Below are 22,502 nucleotides of genomic sequence, written 5' to 3'. Positions count from 1 at the left end.
AACGATCTTGGAAAATAATCTACGTTTATCCTCATTAGGGTGAGGTCACAGGTGAGCTAGATGCAGCTGACTTTGGTCAAGAAGCTGATACGCCACTAACTGGTCGCCAGCCAATCACAATGCACATATAGACAAAAACAAACAAACACATTCAAACTCAAATATTTTTTTGTCACATGGGAGAGAAGCTAACTCCATCCAGCAAGGCTAGAGCCGGATTTGAACCCTGAACTTCAGAACTGTGAGGCAGACGTGCTAAACACTCAATTCCTGTGCTATCAGTATGTGATACAACAAAATCCCGGTGGATGTAGATTGTTAAATGTTTAAATATACTTGTTTGTAATTTTTAAGAGGGAGGTAAAACGTTAACCATAAAATGAACATACAGCACAGATTTCTACTGGACAGCTAGAAGAAGAGGCAGAGAAGGTCTCCAATGTCTGTAAACTACAGGAAGTTGTTTTCCCCAAAGAGCAGAGAGAATTTATGCCCATTCGTATGTCTGGCTGCTCCATATGTGCTAAACTCGATTTTTATTTTTATTTTTTAATGGTTTTAAAACAATATATGTGCTAATTCCCCTTTGCCCATCTATTTTATATGATGTTAGCATAAAGCCATCAGACTTTTTTGAGGTGAAATTATATGGTTTGGTTGAACATTCTCAATATACAATGTTTAATATTCTTTTGCATTATGTGTCAGTTTTCTTCAACTGGGAGTGATTAATAAATAGCATTTCTTCATAAGGAGTGACAACAGCCTGCGATTGGCTGGCAACCAGTCCAGCCAGGGTGTACCCCGCCTACTGCCCATAGCTAGCTGAGATAGGCTCCAGCCCCCCCCCTTGTGAGGAATAATTGGTCAAGAGAATGGATGGATGGATGGATGGAGTGACAACAGCGCCAAGGAAATACTTTAATATGTTTAAAAGTGTGTTTTAAACAAAAAAAAGCATGTGATGGGTAAAATTATTAACAGTCCTTATGGTCCACCGTCTATATATCACGGAATTAACCTGTTAAAGGTGGGTTTGCATAAAACAGTCAAAACGCTCATAAATGTCCAGGATACATCAGAGTATTTATTCGGCTTTCATAATAATTTATAAAACAAGAAGAACGTCAGAAAATATCCTTCTTTTTCTGTTTTCATGCAGTTTTTTTCCCCGATTTAGGTTGGTCTTTGTTACCATAGCAACGTAGCAGCGCGTCACACTCTGGACGCAACCATTCTGTAGGCTCGCTGCTTTGATTACACTTCTCAAGCGCTTCACGCGGTTCTGACGATAGTCACAGACACAACTGTCTATCTGAGCTATCTTGTGTGCGTTTTAATGCTCGGCGTTTGTAGGTTTTGAAGGAAAAAAACAAACATTTTTCATCAGTTTATGTGTTTGAGTGGCCCGAGCCAAGCCTGGTGTTCCAGTTGGTACAGTCAAAATGGCGCCCGCTTGCTTATTCGTCGCCGTGCTAATCCGTCAGTGATTATTTAGCTAGTGTGGATTTTAATCAATAAACCTCTATCGTGATATCTATTCGTTCGGAGGGGGGGTCTCTCTATCTCTCTGGCAGACACTGGCCGAGCACACAGCGGCGTCATGTCGGACTCGGAGGAGGACAGCCAGGACCGACAGCTTAAAATTGTGGTCATCGGAGACGGCGCTTGCGGGAAGGTGCGCGACACTACACGAAGACTTCACTGCACTTCACAATAATCACGTCCAATTTGTCCACACGCCATGGACGTGTTAATGATGAGTTTGATGTGTATCGCGCTCCTCGGGGCGCTAGTCCCAACTCTGCAGTGGCTCTTTGGGTCACCATGGCGACGGCGACAGATGCCAAATGAGCTGTTAGCTGACAAGCAGAATGGGACGTGATGCAACGTTATTAACGAGGAAGCTGTTATTAACAGAGGGCACTTCAGGGCATCGTAACGGATTTTTGTTAGGTTCACCTGTGCTAGTGAGTGAAATCCAATACCATAGACGTTTACACAAGTCTGCTTTTACAGTTGCAAGTTCCCCCATTCTGGGGCTAATTACGGTTATCTCTTACTACTACTCATTCTATTACTACTACTACTACCACCACCACCACAAAACACAACATTTAAAGGAAGAATCATGTAAACCTAAAAACAAAACAGTAGAACATAAGATATTTTAAAGCAGAGTAGAGAAATAAATAGTAGTCTACTAAGATTACTAAAAGAGCGTACAGCGCAAGAACATGTTTTTGGAAAAAATATAGACATTCTCTAAAAGACCATAATCATAAGTCTGAAAAAAAAGTTTTTAACCTGGGTTGAAAAGCATCAACACTTTTGGCTAACTTCAGTTATTTCTGTTGGCATCTTATTCTGTTTACATGCAGCATAGCGGCTAAGTGCTGATGCACCATTTTTGCTTTGAACTCTGGGTTCCATGAATTGACAAGCTCTTAATGTCCATGTCCTAGTATGCTCTTTGTCCACACTAGTGTAAGACAATTAAGCCACTAGTAAGACAATTAAGTACATATCGAATAAATGCGTAAATCATTTAATGGTACATTTATTCAATATCCAACTAGTGCACTGAATTCTGAATGAAAACTAGTGTTGTGCCTATTAATGCTCAATCTGCAATATCCATCTTAAACTCCATGTACCACTACGCTTATTGTCCTCTTTAGTAGGACAATTTTGGCATACTAGTACGACATGTGATTAGTGACATTTTGACAAGGAAATAAAAGAATCTTGGTTTGAAATTGAATATTGGTAGAAGAAAAACGCTGTCATAGCTAAAAAATATATATATATATATATATATTTTGTTGTGAATGTACAGTTGCTTACATATATATGTATGTATTTCTTTTTGAATAGTTTGTCTTAATGTAGTGACACAAAACTACAGCGGTTGACATCTGCGTGCTACTATTACTATTAGTAAAGCACGAGATATTAATTGGTAGAATTTTATGTCACTAGTACTAGCTGAATAATAGGTGATATAAAGTATTGCACAATAGTATATGCAAATAGCTGTTTTATATTTGTTGTTTTAGGCCTTCTGTAATCATACATAATTAGACATAAGTAACGATTGATCGGATATTCATTTATGATAATTATATAATAATCATTTCACATTGATCAAGGACAGTCAAGTTCAGTGTGTACCAAAACTATAGCTAATTTTACGTAGCCTAGCAACACTAGTCAGAAGTTAATGCAGTCACTTCAGTAAGAAAACAAACATAAGAACATTCATACATACCACCGTTTAAAGCCATACACATACAAAGTCACAGGTACCACACTAGTCTGTGAGGATGCTCACCCCAAAGTGGAGAAAAATAATTCCTGTACCTACATGTGGACGTTAATGCAGCAAAATCAATCATTATTGAATGGTGAACGGAGGGACAATATGATTTAAGGGATTGTCCATGGTAAAATAGATAAATAAATAACTATACCTTATCCAGATTCTCACCCAAATGGATTGATATATAATCAATCACTTTTTGAAACAAAATTGGTTGTCCCTTCATGTTTCCCTCCTTTCTGAAGTTTTGTATCTGCTGTGTCATGTTAGTTAAAACAACTGCTGTGAAAAAGGCTCATTGTAAAAACAAGGCTAATGCTGACGTACGCTTTTTTCTACAGCACTGTAAATGGGATTAATATCAATACTGGACAATTATACTTCAGTTCCAGCTCATTTTAGGTAGGTGTCGTTTTCATTGAGCTACAGCAACTTCAGGCTGGCACGGCAAGGTTGCATTTCATTGCTTTAGCGTGTCATCGACTCTTAAGTTACACTATATAAGCTCTTTTTCCTTGACGATAAATTACCGGTTATTGCTGAGCTTTAAGCTCACCACATGTTGGGAAGCTAACATCGCTATTAGCAACTTCATGCACAAGTCTGCCATTACGGACAACCGCAAGCACGAGCTGCCCGTAACTCTTCCGTGTCATATAATTATATCGTTTTTAATCTAATACGGGTTTCCCAAAGAGTTTGACCAATTTGTTAGCAAGCAACTTCGACTTTAAATCAATTTTATTTTTCCTGAATAATGTTCTGTGTTTCCAAAATGTTTGACTGCAGATGTGTTTTAAATTTTGAGGTTTTGCCCAAAACAAAACAATGTTAATGTTCGAACTGAATGGCCACAATTTTGGAAGAAAATGAATGTTCTCATTGTAAAAAGCCTCCATTTTTCTTGTTTTCCTTTTTCGGGGAGGTGCGGTGTTAAGAACACACCGGAGTCAGTTCCCAGCAGATACGCTACATTAACACCCCCACCCCACTGCCAGGTGTCAGCTCATCACTGACTTACCTGCTTGTGTGTAGGACTCAGAAAACACCAACCCTGCCCCCCCTGTTTGGATTCAGAACTGCTGACTGACATCTTGAACGCCACCCCGCACCCCCCCTCCTCTTATTAATGTCAATTTAGCCGGCAAATTGCAATCGGATCGGTTTATTTTGGACGGCATTCTCCGGCGGTATTTCGCCTTGCGGTCGAATCGTCCATTCAGAAAAGGAGCGAGATGTGGGAAGGCTTGTCCATCCGAGCGGGATGTTTTTGAACATTTGTGGACTCTCGCGTGGAGCCAGAGACTTAATACGCCGGGCTTAACTTACACACAAGTCTTATTTTTCCACCTGAGTGCTCAGGTTTTGTTCAATATTTGCTGTTCCCTTTAGAAAGGAGCCAGCTCTGGATGCGGGGTTAAACGTGAGGGGTTCAAGAATTTAGAGTGGAAACTCCTGTTGCATGTTTTAAAGCTTGTCAAATATGGACTCAAATTTTGGGGAAAAATTTGCTTAAAATACTCATAATCATAATGTATGGCTTTTGTAGACCCATTTTTTTTTGCCAGATTAGTATGTAGGCTGCAAGTGCTAACGATTATTTTCGAATCACCTGTTGATTATTTTGTTGATTAATTCATGAATTGGATAAAATAATGTTTTTATTTCTTTCACTTTATATCATTATATATATTTATACATTATATCAAATTATCTGTGCAGAAAATGTGCCAATGTAAATGAATTATGATTCAGTTATGGCATTCGGCAAAATTCTACACTCTCATTCACTGACACCCATGTCACTCACCAGACCAGATCTCACCTTTTAATTAACTCATACACTCCCAGCCATTTTCACAGAAGCAATCCCGTTCGCTCCCGGCTGCTTTACTGGATATTGACTGATTTTGCAAGGCCCACAAAATATTGTGTTCTATTCCTATAAAAAACGTGGAACCTATCAAAAGAAAGATTAAAGTCTCTTCTTTCATCAGAAAAAAAAGTATATTTCTATCTGTTTCCGTTTTGCAGCAATTAGCATTAGAATATAGCTAAGCTTAATCAATTTTCACAAATCTATTTGGAATTGTGAGTAATTGAGCTTTTTTTCAACATGGCCCTGGTTGAGCTCCTTTGCTCTGCTGCCACCTGCTGGCTGTTTGTGTAATAACTACCATTTCTGTAACCGTTCTTTACAGTTGAGAGGCTGCATCAAAGTCTTCTGTATGCTCTAGCATAAAAAACAAACAAACAAACAAACGTATAAATACGTTGTTGGGACACTTAAAACATAAAAAAAACGTATTTATACGTTATTGGGAACAAATGAGTTAAACACCTATGCATTACTCAAAGTCACATATAATATAGTGTGTACGTAAGGATGGCGAGTTGGCGACCCCAAGTGGACATTTGTGTACTTGCATGTACATTTCGTTAAATAATGGAAAATAATTATTTTTTATCAGATTATTTGGTTAATCGATGCCATGATCTGTAGAATAATTGATTTTAAAGATATATAGTTGCAACTAGGGCTGAAAAATTTTATCAAATTGAAGTCAGCAATGCAAAATAGTAGAATGCAATTTTAAAATTCCAGATTTTAGTCAGCTGGTTGGCTTTTATTTTCTGTACTATATATGTGAATATTTTATATATTTATTTATATAGATAAGCTCAGTGTAATCGACATGGCTACAAATCAGTGTTTCATGAAACACGCAAAGTTGAAATGATGAAGCAACAGATTTGTTTGCAGCATAATAGCTAAATGGCGCGTCACCATATTTGCTTTGAAAACCTGCAATATTGCTATAATATGATTTATGATTAACTAACTTATGTTCATGCCACACATGTTTAATAGGTTTTTGGGAAGTTGTCAACCTGTCATAGTTGAATGTTTAAAAGACTGCAGGCCATTGTTTCATAAGTTAACAAGTACTCTAATTGAAGTAGATAAATAAACTGTATTCATAATTAATGGTTCATTTGCCTTTATTTTAGCATAAGTGCAACCTATAAAATAAATCATAAAAAAAAAAATCTTGTTTGAACAGGACCTTGAACAAATAATTGCATATTAAATCATGATCACAATATTGAGGGGGTATTTTTATTTTTTTTTGTAATCGTAAAAACTAATTCCCATTCCCATTCCCATTGACCTTCCAAGACTCTCAGCTCGAACCAATATTGACTTTTCGGAACAAAGGCTTTTAATATTGACCACATTTGAGTCCAATTTGTTTTCTATTGTGTTCGACCTTCGCGGTATTCACAAAAGATTCACACTTTTGCGTCTTTACAGTTGAGAGAGCATGAGGGGTTGCATCGCTGTGTTGTTTTTCTTTGCTCTCCAAGTTTCTTATTACAGTGGAACCTCCCCCCCATTTCCCGGCATTGGGATCACTGGTGACCCTGTGCTGGAGTGTCAGGATTACGCCAGCGTTCAAATTCTCTCTTCCAATTGCACGCTGGGGAAAAAAAACAAAAAAACAAAAAAAAAACTACAAAGGGTCTCCGTTTAAAGGAGGAAAGCCAAGCTACTGGGACGCCAAGACAAATGTCCGAGCAGGCCAGCACGAGCATGAGGGATTCATTTTTGCTGTCCGGGCTCGTTATTCCGATGTTGCGGCTGATTGTTTGGGCTACCTAAATGAGCCGAAGTCTCCTCGTTGCTGTCATTATTCAGTCACTCTTGAGGCCGCGACAAGCTGAGAATGAAACAATCTGGAGGTCAATAAACGTCCGGAGGAATTAAGTTGGCGGCACTCTGGAGGAGTGGTTAGCACGTCAGCCTCACAGTTTTGAGGGGGTGGAGTGTTTTTTTGTCGGATTATTCCAACATTCCAAAAATATGCTTATTAGGTTCATTGAAGACTCTAAATTGTCCATAGGCGTGAGTTAAAATAGTTGTCTGTCCAAATGGTCTACAACATGCGGCTTGAGGGCCACCTGTGGCACTTTTTCCATATACTGTGGCTGTGTGGCTTTTGGAAAATATATGAGAATTCCACTTTACATTACTTTGTTTACTTTTTAAAATCAAATTCTAAATTTGAAAAATATAGTGGTCTTGTTAGATTAAAATCTGCCATTTTTAGCAGATTTTTGTTGTTTATTTATCTTTTTTTCATTGATTTTTTTTTAACAAAAACATTACAAGACGAAGATAACATACCCCCACCCTCCTAAAAATATCAGACAATTTTTTAGTGTTGCAGATTTTTCTCTTTGTTGTAGTTAACCAAATATTTTTTTCCAAATATAGAGCATTAAATTGTTTTCACGTTTTAAAACAGTCAAATGGTCTCTCTGTAATTGACATCTCTATTGTTGTAAGCCATGAACGGACCAAAAGAAAAGGTAATTTATTAATTATACATGTTTTGCAATTAATCAGCTGATTAATCGGTTATCGGATTTTTTATTCTGCTAAATATCGGAATTGGCATCGGCCCCAAGTAACGTCTACATGCTGAGGTTGAGGAGCAAAGATAAATATTCTAATTGACTTTTTATTTTTATTTATCCAGTACATTTAACATTAAGTTAAATTGATTTTTTTTAAAAATTCAAGTTGACAGCTGACTTGCATGCAAAAAAAAAAAACGCTTTTTTTTTTTGTTGGATAATTTAAGTTGAGCTTTTATTTCAAAAATGCAAGGATGACTTAAATGGACATTGACTATTTTTTTTTTTAGTAAGTTCGTCTGAGTGAAATAAGATGTTGCGTTCCCTGTAGCACTTATTGATTTAATAAATACAAAACTCTAGTTTTTCTATACATAGTTAGTTTTAAAATGTATGAATGTATGGTATTATAGCATGGGCGTTGGCCGGAAGAATGAACATTAAACAGTCGTTTGGAGTTGTGGTCCTTTTACTTTATCGCTGAGAATTTTGAGTGACCATTTCGGAGAGGTATTGATTGAACAATATGTTATGACTGTGGTTGTAAAAGTGCACTGCATCCTACTGAGCACCGCTTGTAATATTTTGACATGTAGCTCAAATTCAATATATTCGCCAGAATATTAGAAACACCCCCATGGTGCAGTTGAATTCCTTGAAAATGTATTTTGCTGCCACATGAGTGCTCAGGTGCAGCGCTGACATTGAAGCAAGCTAATAGACATCCGACACTTCCTGTTTTCATCCCGCCACACATCCGTCAAAATGAATTCAAGTTGGCCGCGTCAACGCCGAGCCGTCTCCCCGGCCCGCAGACGTTCTATTTTCTTCCTCCCCCAATGGTGACAGTGATGGAGGTTTCCTAATTTGTGGCAATTATTTGGTTAGCCGTCCGGAGACATGACACACACGCACATATATAATATGCTCAGTACCCACACCTGTTTTTGTCGTTCTCACTTGACAGTTCTATCCGCACAGCGTCCCATCACTTGGTTGGCTTTTTAACAAGTCTGTGAAAAGGATTTAAAAATAAAGCGGACGTCACACTTTGTTGCACTTTCTTAAGGCTTATGGGCGCATGGCAGATGCACTGAGGAAAATGACTTGATATGATGAATTACATTCGACTAGTGGTTTATGAGGAAAATCAGAGGGGAATACAAACATGGTTTCCCAATTTTAGGGTCAGGACCTTGCAACCAATTTTAGGGTCAGGACCCAAAATTGGTTGCAAGCAGGAATACACAAAAAGGAGTTTTAGTAAACTACTCGGATATTTGGACGTGAATTATGGAAGAATCCTTTAAATTCAACACTTTGTTTTGTTGTTGTGTTCTAACCTCTTTTTCTTAACTTTCCCAATGTTCACTAATGTTGGCAACTTATTCAATTTGCGTTCAGCATAACAGCTAAATGTTGCTTCACCATGTTTACTTTGAAACCTTTGCTCCACTAATTGACCCATATTAGCGTTTTATTATTTATTTATTCATTTAATTTTAATTCATCTGTTAACTCATTGGCTCCCAAAAATGTATAAATACGTTCTATTTTAAATGTTTTAAGTGTCCCAAAGACGCATTTATACGTTTATTTTTTATTTTTTAATTCTAGAGCATACAGAAGGCTTTGATGCAGCCTCTCTACTGCAGAAAATGGTTGAAGCAAAGATAGTAATTATAAAAACGGCCAACGGGTGGCATCAGAGTATAAGAGATCAACCAGGGCCATGTTGCAACAAGCTCTTTTTGACAGTGTTTTCACCAGGAATGTGCATATCAATGCAAGTTAGCTAAATTGTAATACTAATTGCTGCAAAACAGAAACAGACATAAATATACTCTTTTATTTAATTTTTTTCATGATGAAAGAAGATACTGTAATCTTGTTTTTGGTAGGTTCCATGCTTTTAATAGCAATAGAACAAAATATTGTGTGGTCCTTTTAAAAATCAGTCAAAATCCAGTAAAACAATCGGGAGCGAAGGGGGTTGCTTCAGTGAAAATGGCTGCAGGGAGTGAATGAGTCAAAGGTGATAAGGTAATATGGGATTATTTTTTTTAATGATTTTGGGGTGGCCCACACCCCCCTCTATCCCACAAGAATAGATCCGCCCCTGCCCTGACAATGACAATTTTATTTTATTTTATTTTATTTTTTAAAACAGATTTACTGTTTACTTGATGATCTTCGTTAATCAATAATGTGATATGTTCACAAATCAGACCTTGGCATAGACAGCAGAAATGGAGGAAAACATTTTTGCTTCTGAAACGGAAATATCTTAATTCACGAGACAATAAAAATAACACCCCCACTTTTTCAGCACACACACACACGCACGCACACGCACCCCTACGCACACCACGCACACACCTACTAGGGTTGTAATCTGTGTCAAAAGTTATTTTTTATATATGCTGAGGGCCACTAGAAAATGGATGGCGGGCCGTAAATGGCCCTCAGGCCATAGTTTGATTTAAGTAAAATATTTGTGTTTTGGCGTACAATAATATTGCATGTAATGAAGCATTTTTCTTGTTTTGGACGAACAGACCTACTATATTATGTTGTACAATATTTTTTGAGGTGGTGTAAAAAGTTTGCCAACCATTGAGATAGCCCAATGAAAAATAAATCACCATCAAGATGCTTTGAGTTGTCCTCACAGAAGTCGCCATGTGCTACTCTGTTTCCAATTTTCTTAATGAGAACATTACATTACTGCACTGCTTTCCGACGCAATTGATGCGTGGAAAACGGCAGTGACGTTTACACCGTTTAAAAAGCTAAAAATCAATTTTCATACATATCAGGAGCATAACTGACTTTTAATGTTTTGCACAAGCAATGAGCGTTTCTCCGAATTCCAAAAAACGAAACGTGATGTCTTCCAGTGACATGTTGTTGCTCCCTGCTGACTGCGTGTCTCTCCTTTTTTTGCCGCTGCGTTCCAGACTTCACTCGCCACCAGGTTTGCTCAGGAGGCCTTTGGGAAGCAGTACAAACAAACCATCGGCCTGGATTTCTTTCTGAAGAGAATAAGCCTTCCAGGTGAGACACCTAATAAAAATCATCTGGGAGTGCTTGCACCCTCGCTCGGGGACCGAGTGAGCACACGTGTTGCGCACACGTTCGGTACATTTATCACTGTGATGGTTTTTAAGCTGGTGTGAAAAAAAACAAAACAAAAAAAAAACAAAAAAAACTCCCAAGTTGCAACCAAAGAATTACTATCATCTTCAATGGCGAATATGTGGGGGAAAAAAAACAATAAATGGCTTGCTGGTCATTGGTGTCACTAAATACTAAAAAAAAAAAAAAAAAAAGTTCAACAACGATGCCGCGTTGGTGTGTTATTATGGAAGCTCGTAAGGTTGCGACACTCAGAATTTGACCAACATTTTCCTGTAAAATTTGTTTTGAAATCAACCAAAACCTCAACTGTCATGTCAGACTAGAGCTTACTCTCAGAGAAGGAGCAGCCTCAGCAATGGGGTGTTCACAAATGTAGAGATGGTCGGGTATCAGGTACTTGTGGAGGGTACAGATACCAGCCATGGATACTTAAGGGGGAAAAAAAAAAGATCTAACTTTGAGTGAGTCCTTCTGGGTAAGAGTTGGAGTTATATTGCAGCAGTTTGCCACATTGGCGAATCATCATCATCATCATCATCATCATCATCATCAGAAAGTAGGGATGGATGGGCGAGTACCCGATACCGGGCCGGTACCCGGCTGTATTTCAAGGTTATCGGTCGTCGCAATCAGCCGCCATCTTGTGGCAGTTTTACGATCAGAAACTAGAAATTAGAAATTGAAAGTATAGAAAATTGCAATTAATTAATTAATTAATTAATTAACTAATTAGAATGATAACATAATACTACTACTACTACTACTACTACTACTACTAATAATGATAATAATAATACATAAAATCTAAAACAGATAAATCAGATAAAAAATTCAAGATGTTTGTTTTTTGGGGGAGAAACTGTATGTATCAAAAGTAGGGATGTTCGATACACCTTTTTTTCAGACTGATACCAGTATGAGTCAACTCTTGAGTAGTCAACGATATCAAGTACATATACTACAAGTACTTTTGATGCATTAAATTCCACACCCTAAAAAAAAAGGACAAATAATTTTAAAGAAACCCATATATCCCAATCTAATTTAATAATACAGCATTTTTCCTTAAAATTTAATGGAATTAATGGACATTTTTTATTCTTTGAATTCCGAACTTCAAGTTCCTGATCGTAAATTGGCTACAGTATTGGATGCTGTCGTGGATGCTTGGTATTATTCCAATACGATACCTGATATTGGTACTAATACTTAGCAACCATAATCAAAAGTATCAGTGCTATTGATACTTGTTATCGGTGATTACTCAAGAAATGAATATTCGTACGGGTATCAATCTGAAAAAAAGTGGTATCCAACATTCCCATCAGTAACAAAGGCCTTTGTTCATTATTTTTTGTCATTGTGTTAAATGAAATGTTATATATCAAAAGCACTACAAGTATCGGTACTTGGTATCGGTGCATGCTGGTATCGGTCCAAAAAGTGGAATTGAAAATCACTACAAAAAAGAAAAACATAACACCTGGAAACAGTTTTAATTCATGTATAAATTGCACAGTGTCTCCTTTAAAAAAAAAATGGAGCAAATCAAGAGGAAGACCAGCACCCTGGAACGGATTGCGTTTGACCTTAGAGGTTCCACTGTATTTCATATTTATATTTCCCATCATTTCTTTGGACCGCTCCGTATTTTCGTGCCCCTTCTCGCCAGCGCTTGGGCTTAATTCTTCCCATCAAGCCATCCGAGCTGAATGTGTCTTTTCTGGTGGCGCCTCATTGTAGCGCGTCTGCCACTTCTCAGACTTATTCGCTGTGAAAGCTCTTCCCTCCAGAGCAAACAGTCCACAAGGCCGGCGGACGGCTCACATCCCGGGCCCGGGCCCGGGCCAGCCTCCTCGCTCATAATCCTGCGGGCACGGCGCAGAGTAAATACGTCAACAGTTTTATGTTCCTATCGTGGATCCCCGAGTTCAACCGATCTTCGTGCCGTGCCATATAAAACAAAGTCGCGTTCCTATTTGTTTACGCCGAGCCTGTCGAATACAACTGCGCTCTGTTGGCTCATTAGATCTTTCAAATAAAACCTTTATTGACTCGTGCTATATTTAGACGGTTTAACATGCGTCTAAAATGTCACTTTTTACCCTCTGCCAAGTCTGCAAAGTGTCTCTATTCTTTCATTACTAATAAAACAACATTTAAGTATAGTTGTGCGCACAAAGTAGAGGTTTATGCTGATTTGCGAGTTGGACGAAGGATTGTGTTTTGATTGTGTGTCAGTTTCGCCTTATGAGACTTTGGAGAACTGAACCCCCAAAAATGTTGCGGTACAACCCGAATGAAAAGAGCCGAGCGTAAGCACCATTTTGGCTGAGCTGGACTTAATATGAACTCCGACTTATAATCCCCGTCAGCCCTTTGTTGTGTGCGTCGAAGTTATTGAACCGGCGAGGGCTCAAAAATGTGCAACTTCAACGTCAACGCCGTGCACATTTATCCGTATCAATGGAGCAGCAACAACACTGGCTCAACACTCGGAGTTGTTAAAGGGCCCATTTTCTGGGGAATTGGGTGTTGATGAGCTGAGGAAGAGGAGGGTGGCTCGGCGAGCTGGGTGGTCCCGGACTTCGTTAGGACCGTCAGCCGGCCTTTCGTTGGAGGGCTCGTCCGGGTCTCGGTGGAGCTGTAACTGTCTTTTTTTTTTTTTTTTTTGCCGCAGTGTTTGTGTGCGTGTGTGTGGGAGGGTCGAGGGTTAGCCTTTAAGCCCCCTCGCCATGAAGGCACAGCTTGTCAAATTTACGGTAATGTACATTTTCCGAGGCGAGGAGAGGCCGACTGGCACATAACAGTCTCCCCTGTGAGGGGATTTTAGAACAATACTTTCAGTACCAGATGTGAAAGGTGGGGGGATGACGTTGGAATTTTAAAAGCCTCTTTTACATGGTAATCTACATGAAAAAGGACAACAGTAGATACAGAAGTCATCATGCAAAGTTAATTAGATGACGCCAAGTGTGATGTACTCATTTTTCACCATGACTTGAAAAACTTTGCTTTTGAGCAAACATTTGGAAACAAGTTTAAAAGTGGAAGTTTTTGAAATGACTTCAAAATATTGGTCTTGGTTTTATGGTCTGAAGGTTGATTGATTGAAATTTTGTTTGCTGCAAACTGTGGTTGATCATTTAAATAGAATACAACTTTATTTGTCAAATCGACATCCATACTACCTCACATACCACAAAATAAAATAAATAAAATAAAATCTAAATAAATAAATACATTTAAATAAATAAATGAATACATTTAAATTTTAAAATGCAATCTAATTGCACATTTTTTTGCCTCAAAATTGTGACTGCGATTCATTTACACATTGTTGAAGAAAAAAAATACAAATATGAAAGCAAAAACACATCACATGTGAAGGTGAGGTAGAAATCCATTACAGGCTTATCACATTTTTAACTTCATTCATGAGTGAAGAAAATTTCTATTGGAAATAATTAAATTGATGTAAACTGCAGTAATTTTGGATATGAAGTTTTTGTTACTGCAGTAAGAGCCTTCATATACTGTACATAAGAAACAATAATGGCCCTAAAATGGAACCATGTGGTACCCCACATTGTCTCAGACTATACCATTTATACAAATTTTAATAGCTAGCAAGCAGTGTAGCTTAATAGCTAGCTAGCTAGCAATTTAACTTAATATTAAGCTAGCTAGCAGTGTAGCTTTATCTATCTATCTATCTATCTATCTATCTATCTATCTATCTATCTATCTATCTTTATTTTTTTTGTAAATACTTTACCTTAGTCAAATTTTTTTAATATCACAAAAAATCAGCTGTTTGGACAGTGGTGTGTAGACTTTTATATCCACTCTTCTTCACAAATCACAGAAGGAAAAATGCTCTTTTTTTTTTTTTTTTTTTTTTTTTTTTTTTTATCTGAATTTGGTGCGCATTTGTTTAGCAAGGTCGATCGCCGGGTTCGAGCGGTTTCCGTGTTTATGCAGGACCGTCTGTAAAGAATCATTTCTGTTTTGACTGGATTGTTGTCATGTAAACCTCCAAAAAGCGACGACGATTTCCTCATCCGCGTGCATTTTCCTATGACCTTTTTGGAGGTTTATCTGCGGGCCTGCGAGGTTTCATAAGCAGAAAAATGCCAGCGGCGTTGAGTCAGTGTGAACCTTTTGGAAGACAAATAAAGCGAGTGTCCGAGCGCGGCGGATTGGGCGGGGGATGGCGCGCCCCGCCGCCAAAGAGCAGTTATTCATCGCCCTCCTCAATGTAGCTTTACATTGACACTGTATAGTCTAGATGTAGTGACTGTGAACCTCAACGTTTCCTCTCCTCGCTTTCAAAATTAGGCGGGGGGGTCGCCCAGCCGTGTCTGCAGCTCCGCAGCTCCACTCGGACCCGGCACCCAGGCCGCTTAACACTAGTATAAACTCTTCGCTGTCTGGTCCTCTCATCCGCCTTCTTCTGACCACCCCTTTCATTTTCCAGAGGAAGAAAATATTTATTTGGCTTTGGCTTTTTTTGTGCCTGTCCTTCTCTCTTCCCTTTCCACTGACATGAGGACAAGAGTCCTCTTTTCCTCCGATTTTCTGTTTAATTATTGCCATTTTCCTTAACAGCACATAATTCTCTTCACCTTCCTGACTTGGCAGCAGCGGCATATGACACACAACGGCACAATGCAAACAGCGAAAGAATTATGGGATGTTTTTTTGTGAGGGCTCTTCGCTCAAATGACAAACCATTGGTTTATTTTCACCTGTCATTTCTGTCAAGAAAATGAACTTTCAACACATTCAAACCCAAGTCACAGCCGTCTATTTTGAGCTTTCTCACACCACTATCTACTGTATGTTATATCATGCTATATTTCTCTCTTAGGCAATCTGAATGTGACCCTGCAGGTGTGGGACATTGGAGGCCAGACGTTAGGAGGGAAAATGCTGGATAAATACGTGTACGGCGCTCATGTAAGTCACCCTAACACCACGTGCAATTATGTCAACACTTTTTATGTCGCTAACTCGGGATGGGCGGGTACAGATACCAGGTATCGTATCGGGCCAATCTAATCCATAATCTAACCCAATCGGCACATCTTCTGGTTTAAAGGCTGCATCGTCCTTTTCCCGATGTAATGGCGTCGGCCAATTTCGGGAATAGGCGAAGTGCTCGTCACTGCGGTGGGACAGTAAAAGGAAGAACAAGAAGGATTAGTTTTGAGCCACGTCGGTGACTCCGCCGGCGCTTATTATTCCAGTCTCGTCAGACCTCCTGGCTGGAGCCGTATGATAATAAACTCAAGCCATCCACTGACACATGAACTGATGGTGAATGCAGCAGGCCGGGGAGAAACTCACAATTTGTGTCAAAGTGATGGGGCCATGGAGGAATTGGGGCTCTACTGGTTGCAAATCTCAACTAATATTTCAATTTTTTTTTTGTTCTGTTGAAGAATAAAACGGATGTTGCAAGGTACATGCTCCTTGTCAGTTAATCCACTGCGGCCTACAATTTTCAACTGATACTTCCCCTCCATTATAACTGTAATGAGTCAATTAGATTTTACTGTATTTACATCAAATTCAATACATTTGAGGTAGCTTAAGTCCACTTTTCTTGGTTTACATCATCACTTGCACTGGAGAACAATTTGAAAAAAATCTGTTGAGTTAAATTTTTATGCTGATTAAAGCTAAAGTTGGCATGCTGATTTCAAAATTGCAGGGTTTTTTTTTTCATTTTTTTTTCTCCAGATAAGCAAAATACCACGGATTAGCTGTAGTAAGACTGTAGTAAGAAGAGCAGATTATGATTGGACTCACTAATCGTAAACAAAAAGCTAGCATAGTGGCAATTAAAAGGATTAGTGCTGGCTTTTTTTCTTTACTTTGTAACCATGTAGCATACCGTTGTGAGTTGTATTTCATTTTATGCTGTTTTTTTGTTTTGTTTTCAAAGCTTGTAGCTCTTCCTTCTTAGTGTTTTATTTATGTACAGTAGTTGAGCTTCCTTAATAAGTAAAAGAGGAGGGGGTGAGGAGAGAGGAGAAGGGGCAATAAAACAGGCCAAAATTTTATGTCTTTGGGTGAGGTAAAGTAAGAAACTAACTGCATAAAGGGCACCTGTTTTCTGAAGCTGAGCTGTGATTGGTTGTTACCTGAACCCTGAGCAACATTAATGTCATCTTCAGTCGACAGCAATTGGCAAAATGGCCGCCCCCTGAGATGGATTTTGCTGCTTAACTCATATTCCACTAACATAATATCAACCAGAATACCATATTTAGACTACTGGGGCTCAATAGAACATATTGTCAAATTTTTTTGGGGTGTTGACTTCCACTTTAAGACCCCATGTAAAAAGATAAAAAAGATCTCCACTGGTGTGTACATTACATACTTGTTGTGCATTAGTGCGTCATCACAAGTTGTCATGCTGGTTTCATGCCAGCGCTGCGTGAAACTTTCCCTCCTATTCTTCCGCCCTGCGCATCCTGTAATCAATCATGTTGCGTCTGTAAGGACGTGTGGTAATCGCGAGCGTCGTGAGCTGTCGACACCGACCACGCAGATTGTGGCAGTGCGTGTCTGCTGAACAATCGTCCCTTCAGTCAGTAATAGTAGAAACATTCACCTTGCTGGCCCAGACACTGCTCCGATGTGGAGATAACATAACCTGCATTTCACTGCTCCCCTAATCAGCTTGTGAACATCACATGACCAAACTCAGAAAACAGGTGAGACGTGATTGGTCATTACCTGAGCAACTGTGATGTCATTTTCTGATGACAGCAAAGTGACAAAATGGCCACCCTATTTTGCTGCTTAATTTATATTCCACAAAAGTAAAATTAATCAGAATGGTGTGTTCAGACTAGTGGGGCCACCTAGAACTTGTAAAGAAAATTTTTAGGTTGACTTCCCTTTTAATGAAATGTTTAACCCTCCTGTTATGTTCTTGTGCGTCAAAATGACCCACTTTAAAGGAAAAAATGGTTTATTTCAGCATATTTGCAATGAAAACCGTTATCAACAATATTTCTTGGGATGCTTTTGGAACATTGACAATAGCCAGGGTCAAACTGACCCATTTGAAGATGAAGAACCTACAAATTAGTACATTTTTTTTTTGCCACAAAAACTTCTCATTAATTAAAATGGTTTATTATGACAATATTTTCAATTATAATGGTTACTAACATTTATCTGAATGCTTTTGGGACATTAAATATAGCTCAGTCTAATTGACCCATTTTAGATTTGGACTACAAATTTTTTTTTTTTTTTTTTTTTTTTTTTTTTTTTTTTTTTTTTTTTTTTGCAAAAGAACTTGTCATCAATTAAAATGGTCTACTATGACATATAGCTGGGTCAAACTGACCCATTTCAAAGTTAAATAACTGCAAATGCTAGTATTTCATGAGGAAACTTGTTGAAAATGGTTTATATAGTTGCATGAAATAAAAATGGTTAAAAATGTTTATCATGATGTAGTTTTATCATTAAACATAGCCCGGGTCAAATCGACAGGTTGAATTGAAATAATAATAATAATAAAAAAAATGACTGCATACATATCTTTTTTTGAAAATATGTTTTGGTTGTATTTCACATGTTTAATCTACATTTGATTAGCATTTAATTCCGGTAATTCTTTTGCGCACCGCCTAGTAAGAGCCCGTATATAACTAGTGGTACTCGTCAGACCACACGTGTATGTAATGTATTCTGTTCTGCTCTTCTCCATCGTAGGGGGTTCTTCTCGTGTATGACATCACAAATTACCAGAGCTTTGAGAATCTGGAGGATTGGTTCAGCATGGTGAAAAAGGCCAACGAGGAGTCCGACGTCCAGCCTGTCGTCTCCCTGGTTGGAAACAAAAGTGAGTATCACGCAAATATTCGGACGATTCCTCCATTTGTCCCCACATTTCACGTTACTGTGGAGGAGTGAGTGTTTGACGGTACCACACAGATCTTGCGTGATATGTCAGTCGATTAGAAGGTAGCTTTGGGAGTGTTGATATTTGTGAACTCTGGGGAGTCACCGGCGATGATTTAGCATCCTCTGACCATCAGACCCCAGGAGAGCTCTTATCTGTTGTCGCCCCTGAGATGCCTCTTCACCAACCTTCCTCCCCCGAACCGTCCTGTTCTCGAATCGTCGACCAGGCACGGTTGACGTTAACCAGACGGCTGGGCTGCTATCTCCGAAATAATGAGTACTAATGATGACATCCCATTGGACTGATGTGTTGTCTTGGTTAGCGCTGTTATTGCCAAGTGTCTGCGTGTGCGTGACTGTCCATCTTATTGGACGATAGCAGGGTAACATCTGCGCACCGGGAGCTCCGAATGTTAACGTATGGAGGCCACAGGTCACATTTTAGTACATTCTCGTCTTTAATTGACTCTCCTAAAAGCGGCTTTGGAAGTGGGCGCCACTCGTATTTAGACTGTAATATTTAAGTACGTACATGCCCCCCCCCTTCTAATGGCTCTCTTGCTTGGAATACCCCCTTGTGTGTTTTCTGACCAAAAAAGAAAAACTGCAATCCCACACAGATTGCCCCACTAGGAGCCATCAATCACCTTGCGGATCTCCCAGCGCTTTTCCGGATTCATTTTTAAGACGTGAATTCCTCTCACACGTTTCTCGTTCAATTTCTCCACTTCGCTTGCACTCTTGAAGGGGCTTTAGCCTTTTACGCTTCGCACATCGGTCATATTTTGTGTTTTTCCAAGTCGGAGTCTTGGTTTGCAACAACAATGAACATGTGATTACGTAGCATTCTTTCGGCGTTGAGACGTCTTTCCGAGCGGTTCCCATGATGTCGGACGAGTTGGGCAACATGTTTGCAACAAACCGAAATAGACGAGCAGACATAACAAGGAGCTTGTGAAAACATGACATTTTTGTGTCTGTGAGGACCTGACCTGCGGGAGACTTGGGTGTTTTGACACCCCGGGACTTTTCCACTTGGATAAACTTGAGGGGACCGCGTAGCAATAGTGACCTTCACTTTCATAACATCATGCCCCAATTAGTCACTCATGTCCACTTATGACAAATAAATGCCTTCCTTTTCCTAGCAGAAAGAAAATAATTACATTAGAGCCATTATTCGGCATATTTTTTAATTGACTTGTGAGTAAAAAATTTGAGTTGACTTATTTGTTCTTCCCATTCTGCTTGGTTCTTAGCATTTGTTTGCATTTTGTTTTGTGAGTCATTTTTATTTTGCTTGTTGAAAAAAGGTTTTACTACTTCAGGTCATAAGTTAGGTCATCTTCCTAAATTCTATTTCAGTGTGTAGCAAGCGAAAAATTAGCATGCAAACTTAGATTTGTGGTTGACGTGCTTACTTCTTCTACTAAGCATTACATAAAAGTATCAATTTTTAATTAAATAGGCCAACTAAAATATTTCTTACTTTGCGCAAAAGACATACAGACTTTCAGTCTTGAGGCGACATAATGCTGCGGGTCTCCCACCGAGTCAGGTGGAGTTATACTATACTTTTTTATTTTTTTTATTTTTTTTTATTTTTGTGTAAAGCACTTTGAGTTGGTTTTGTACATGATAAGGTGCTATATAAATAAAGTTTGACTTAACACTATACTATACTATACTATACTATACTATACTAACCAGACATGAAATGTCTGAGTTAATAGATTTGAGAACTTTTTCGACACTTTGGTTGATAATTTGTAACAATGACAGACCACGAGGAGACTGAGTTCTAGTATGAATTTGTGAAAAAATATTAAATTAATTATTTCTCTATATATGAAACTCTACGCATGGCCTTTAAATGAATTAAAATGTGTTAAAATTAAGGTTCAACTTGTCCAGAACTTTCATTCATTTTTAAATGACCATTAATTTTATCCCCACAGTTCATATAGACTAACATTCCCTTTCAGCTGGTTGGCTGATTCACTTCTTTTAATTGGAACAGTGTCCACTCAAGTCAATTTATAATAATGAAGCAAATGGGGCAGACGGATTTCTCCATGATGTTAGGCCTCTTCTTCTTACTTTGGCCCGACTGCCCTCTTGTGCCATGTCAGTCTTGTGGAACAACCTTGCATTTCTTCTTCATTTAAGCATGGATGTATGCCGTGTGCTTTTCGAGGCAGGTGTCATACAAGTGTTTAAATAGAAGCTACTAGCTAACTTTAGCAGCCATTTGACTGCATTGATGTCACCACCTCATCAGCTGTCACTCTCTGCTCCTTCTGCTCACTCACCTGCGTGGCTTATCGTTCGCTTTTCTTTTAACACACCTTGTTAAGGCTGATCTCACTTTTGTATGTCACAAAACCACCACCAAAGCTAATGAATAAGTAACACATGATCAGAGATAATGCTTTTTTAACGACTGCACTGTGCTCAATGGAGGTAGTGGTTCTCAAACTTCTTTGGGTCCAGGGGACAGTTTTTCAAGAACCCATGATAATCCTTACACCAGTTACAGATAACTCTAAACTTTCAAACATGTTGCAACATGCTATCATTAATGGCACTTAATATAAATGTCCTTTCTGCTTATGTTAGTACTTCTGTAGACATGCAGTCTGCGCCATTTATCAAACCAATTTGTTTTTATGAAGTAGGGTTTGCAGGGCCGTGTTCGCTCTCTGCCCGTCGCCCTTCCCATCGCCAGTGCTCTCTCTCCCCCAGGAGCTCCAGGATCATCCATCACGGGCTTGCACAGCCCTTATTTGGGGTGACTTAAATGGGTTCAGTTCTCTTAACCCCTCCTCATCACTCACGGGGTTTCTTCACAGTTGATCCACTCAGGTCCTCCATGGGAAACTCTATGTCACCTCAGTAAAGCCTTACCTGCTCTCATTCTTAATGCGCTACTTGCGTTACCTTTTAAAACATTACTTGTCCCAAGAATCAGACGAGAGTTAGTCTTCAAATCCCACAGATAGTTGCTGAAGAATGCATTTTCTACCACTACAAGCAGCTGCAATTGACCGCCTGCGGGTTGCAGCAGTGAGCAAGAATTATCAAGACTTATATAAACACAAACTTCTCAGCAACGTTGCGTCGCTCGTGCACCTATTTGATTGAAAACTAATGATTAATTACTAATAAAATACTGGAAGACACCTAATTCCGAACAATATAGTTCTCACTAAAGTCACTAAACAATTATATATCAACATGTAAGAAAGGCAAGGTCTGGTGTTGTGAAATGCATTGTGGGAGTATTCAAATTAACATTGATGTCTGAGGGAGTAACATTATTGTTTTCAGCACAAAGAGACTTGTGTACACTCGATCGTGTTATCTGCGTAGCTTCAATAACATAACACTATGTGAAAAAAAAAATGGATCGCAGGGGAGTGTCCCCAAAACAATATACATTATTAAACGTTGAGTTATGTCATTGCAACATTAATAGTTAAACACTTCAAGTAAGTTATATTATTATTATTATTATTATTATTATTATTATTATTATTATTATTATTATTATTATTATTATTTACATGAAGTCTAGAAAGACTATATGTAGCAAATTTGTTAAGTGGAATCCTTTGAAGACACATTATTTTGTAAAGTAATTATATTAAAATTAAATAAAAATTAAATTAAATTAAAA

At 38.6% G+C, this 22,502-nt stretch overlaps 1 protein-coding gene across 2 annotated transcripts in view; it reads left to right on the top strand.

Annotated features, from left to right (window-relative positions):
* Positions 1 to 1,222: 1,222 nt before the first annotated feature.
* The window catches only part of rab28 (RAB28, member RAS oncogene family), a 36,847-nt gene continuing 15,567 nt past the window's right edge, over positions 1,223 to 22,502 (top strand). Inside the window, exons 1-4 of one of the 2 annotated variants that reach the window (XM_077532836.1) lie at positions 1,223 to 1,678; positions 10,705 to 10,801; positions 15,759 to 15,847; positions 18,632 to 18,761. In XM_077532836.1, coding sequence (XP_077388962.1) covers positions 1,604 to 1,678; positions 10,705 to 10,801; positions 15,759 to 15,847; positions 18,632 to 18,761 — 391 coding nt within the window. In that variant the 5' untranslated portion in view covers positions 1,223 to 1,603. The remainder of the gene's footprint in view (positions 1,679 to 10,704; positions 10,802 to 15,758; positions 15,848 to 18,631; positions 18,762 to 22,502) is intronic. The other variant, XM_077532837.1, reaches the window with a different exon arrangement.

This window comes from Festucalex cinctus, chromosome 9 (assembly GCF_051991245.1).
Source record: "Festucalex cinctus isolate MCC-2025b chromosome 9, RoL_Fcin_1.0, whole genome shotgun sequence".
NCBI lineage: Eukaryota > Metazoa > Chordata > Actinopteri > Syngnathiformes > Syngnathidae > Festucalex > Festucalex cinctus.
The sequence above is the reverse complement of the archived record's forward strand: the minus strand, read 5'-3'. Positions and strand labels throughout refer to the sequence as shown.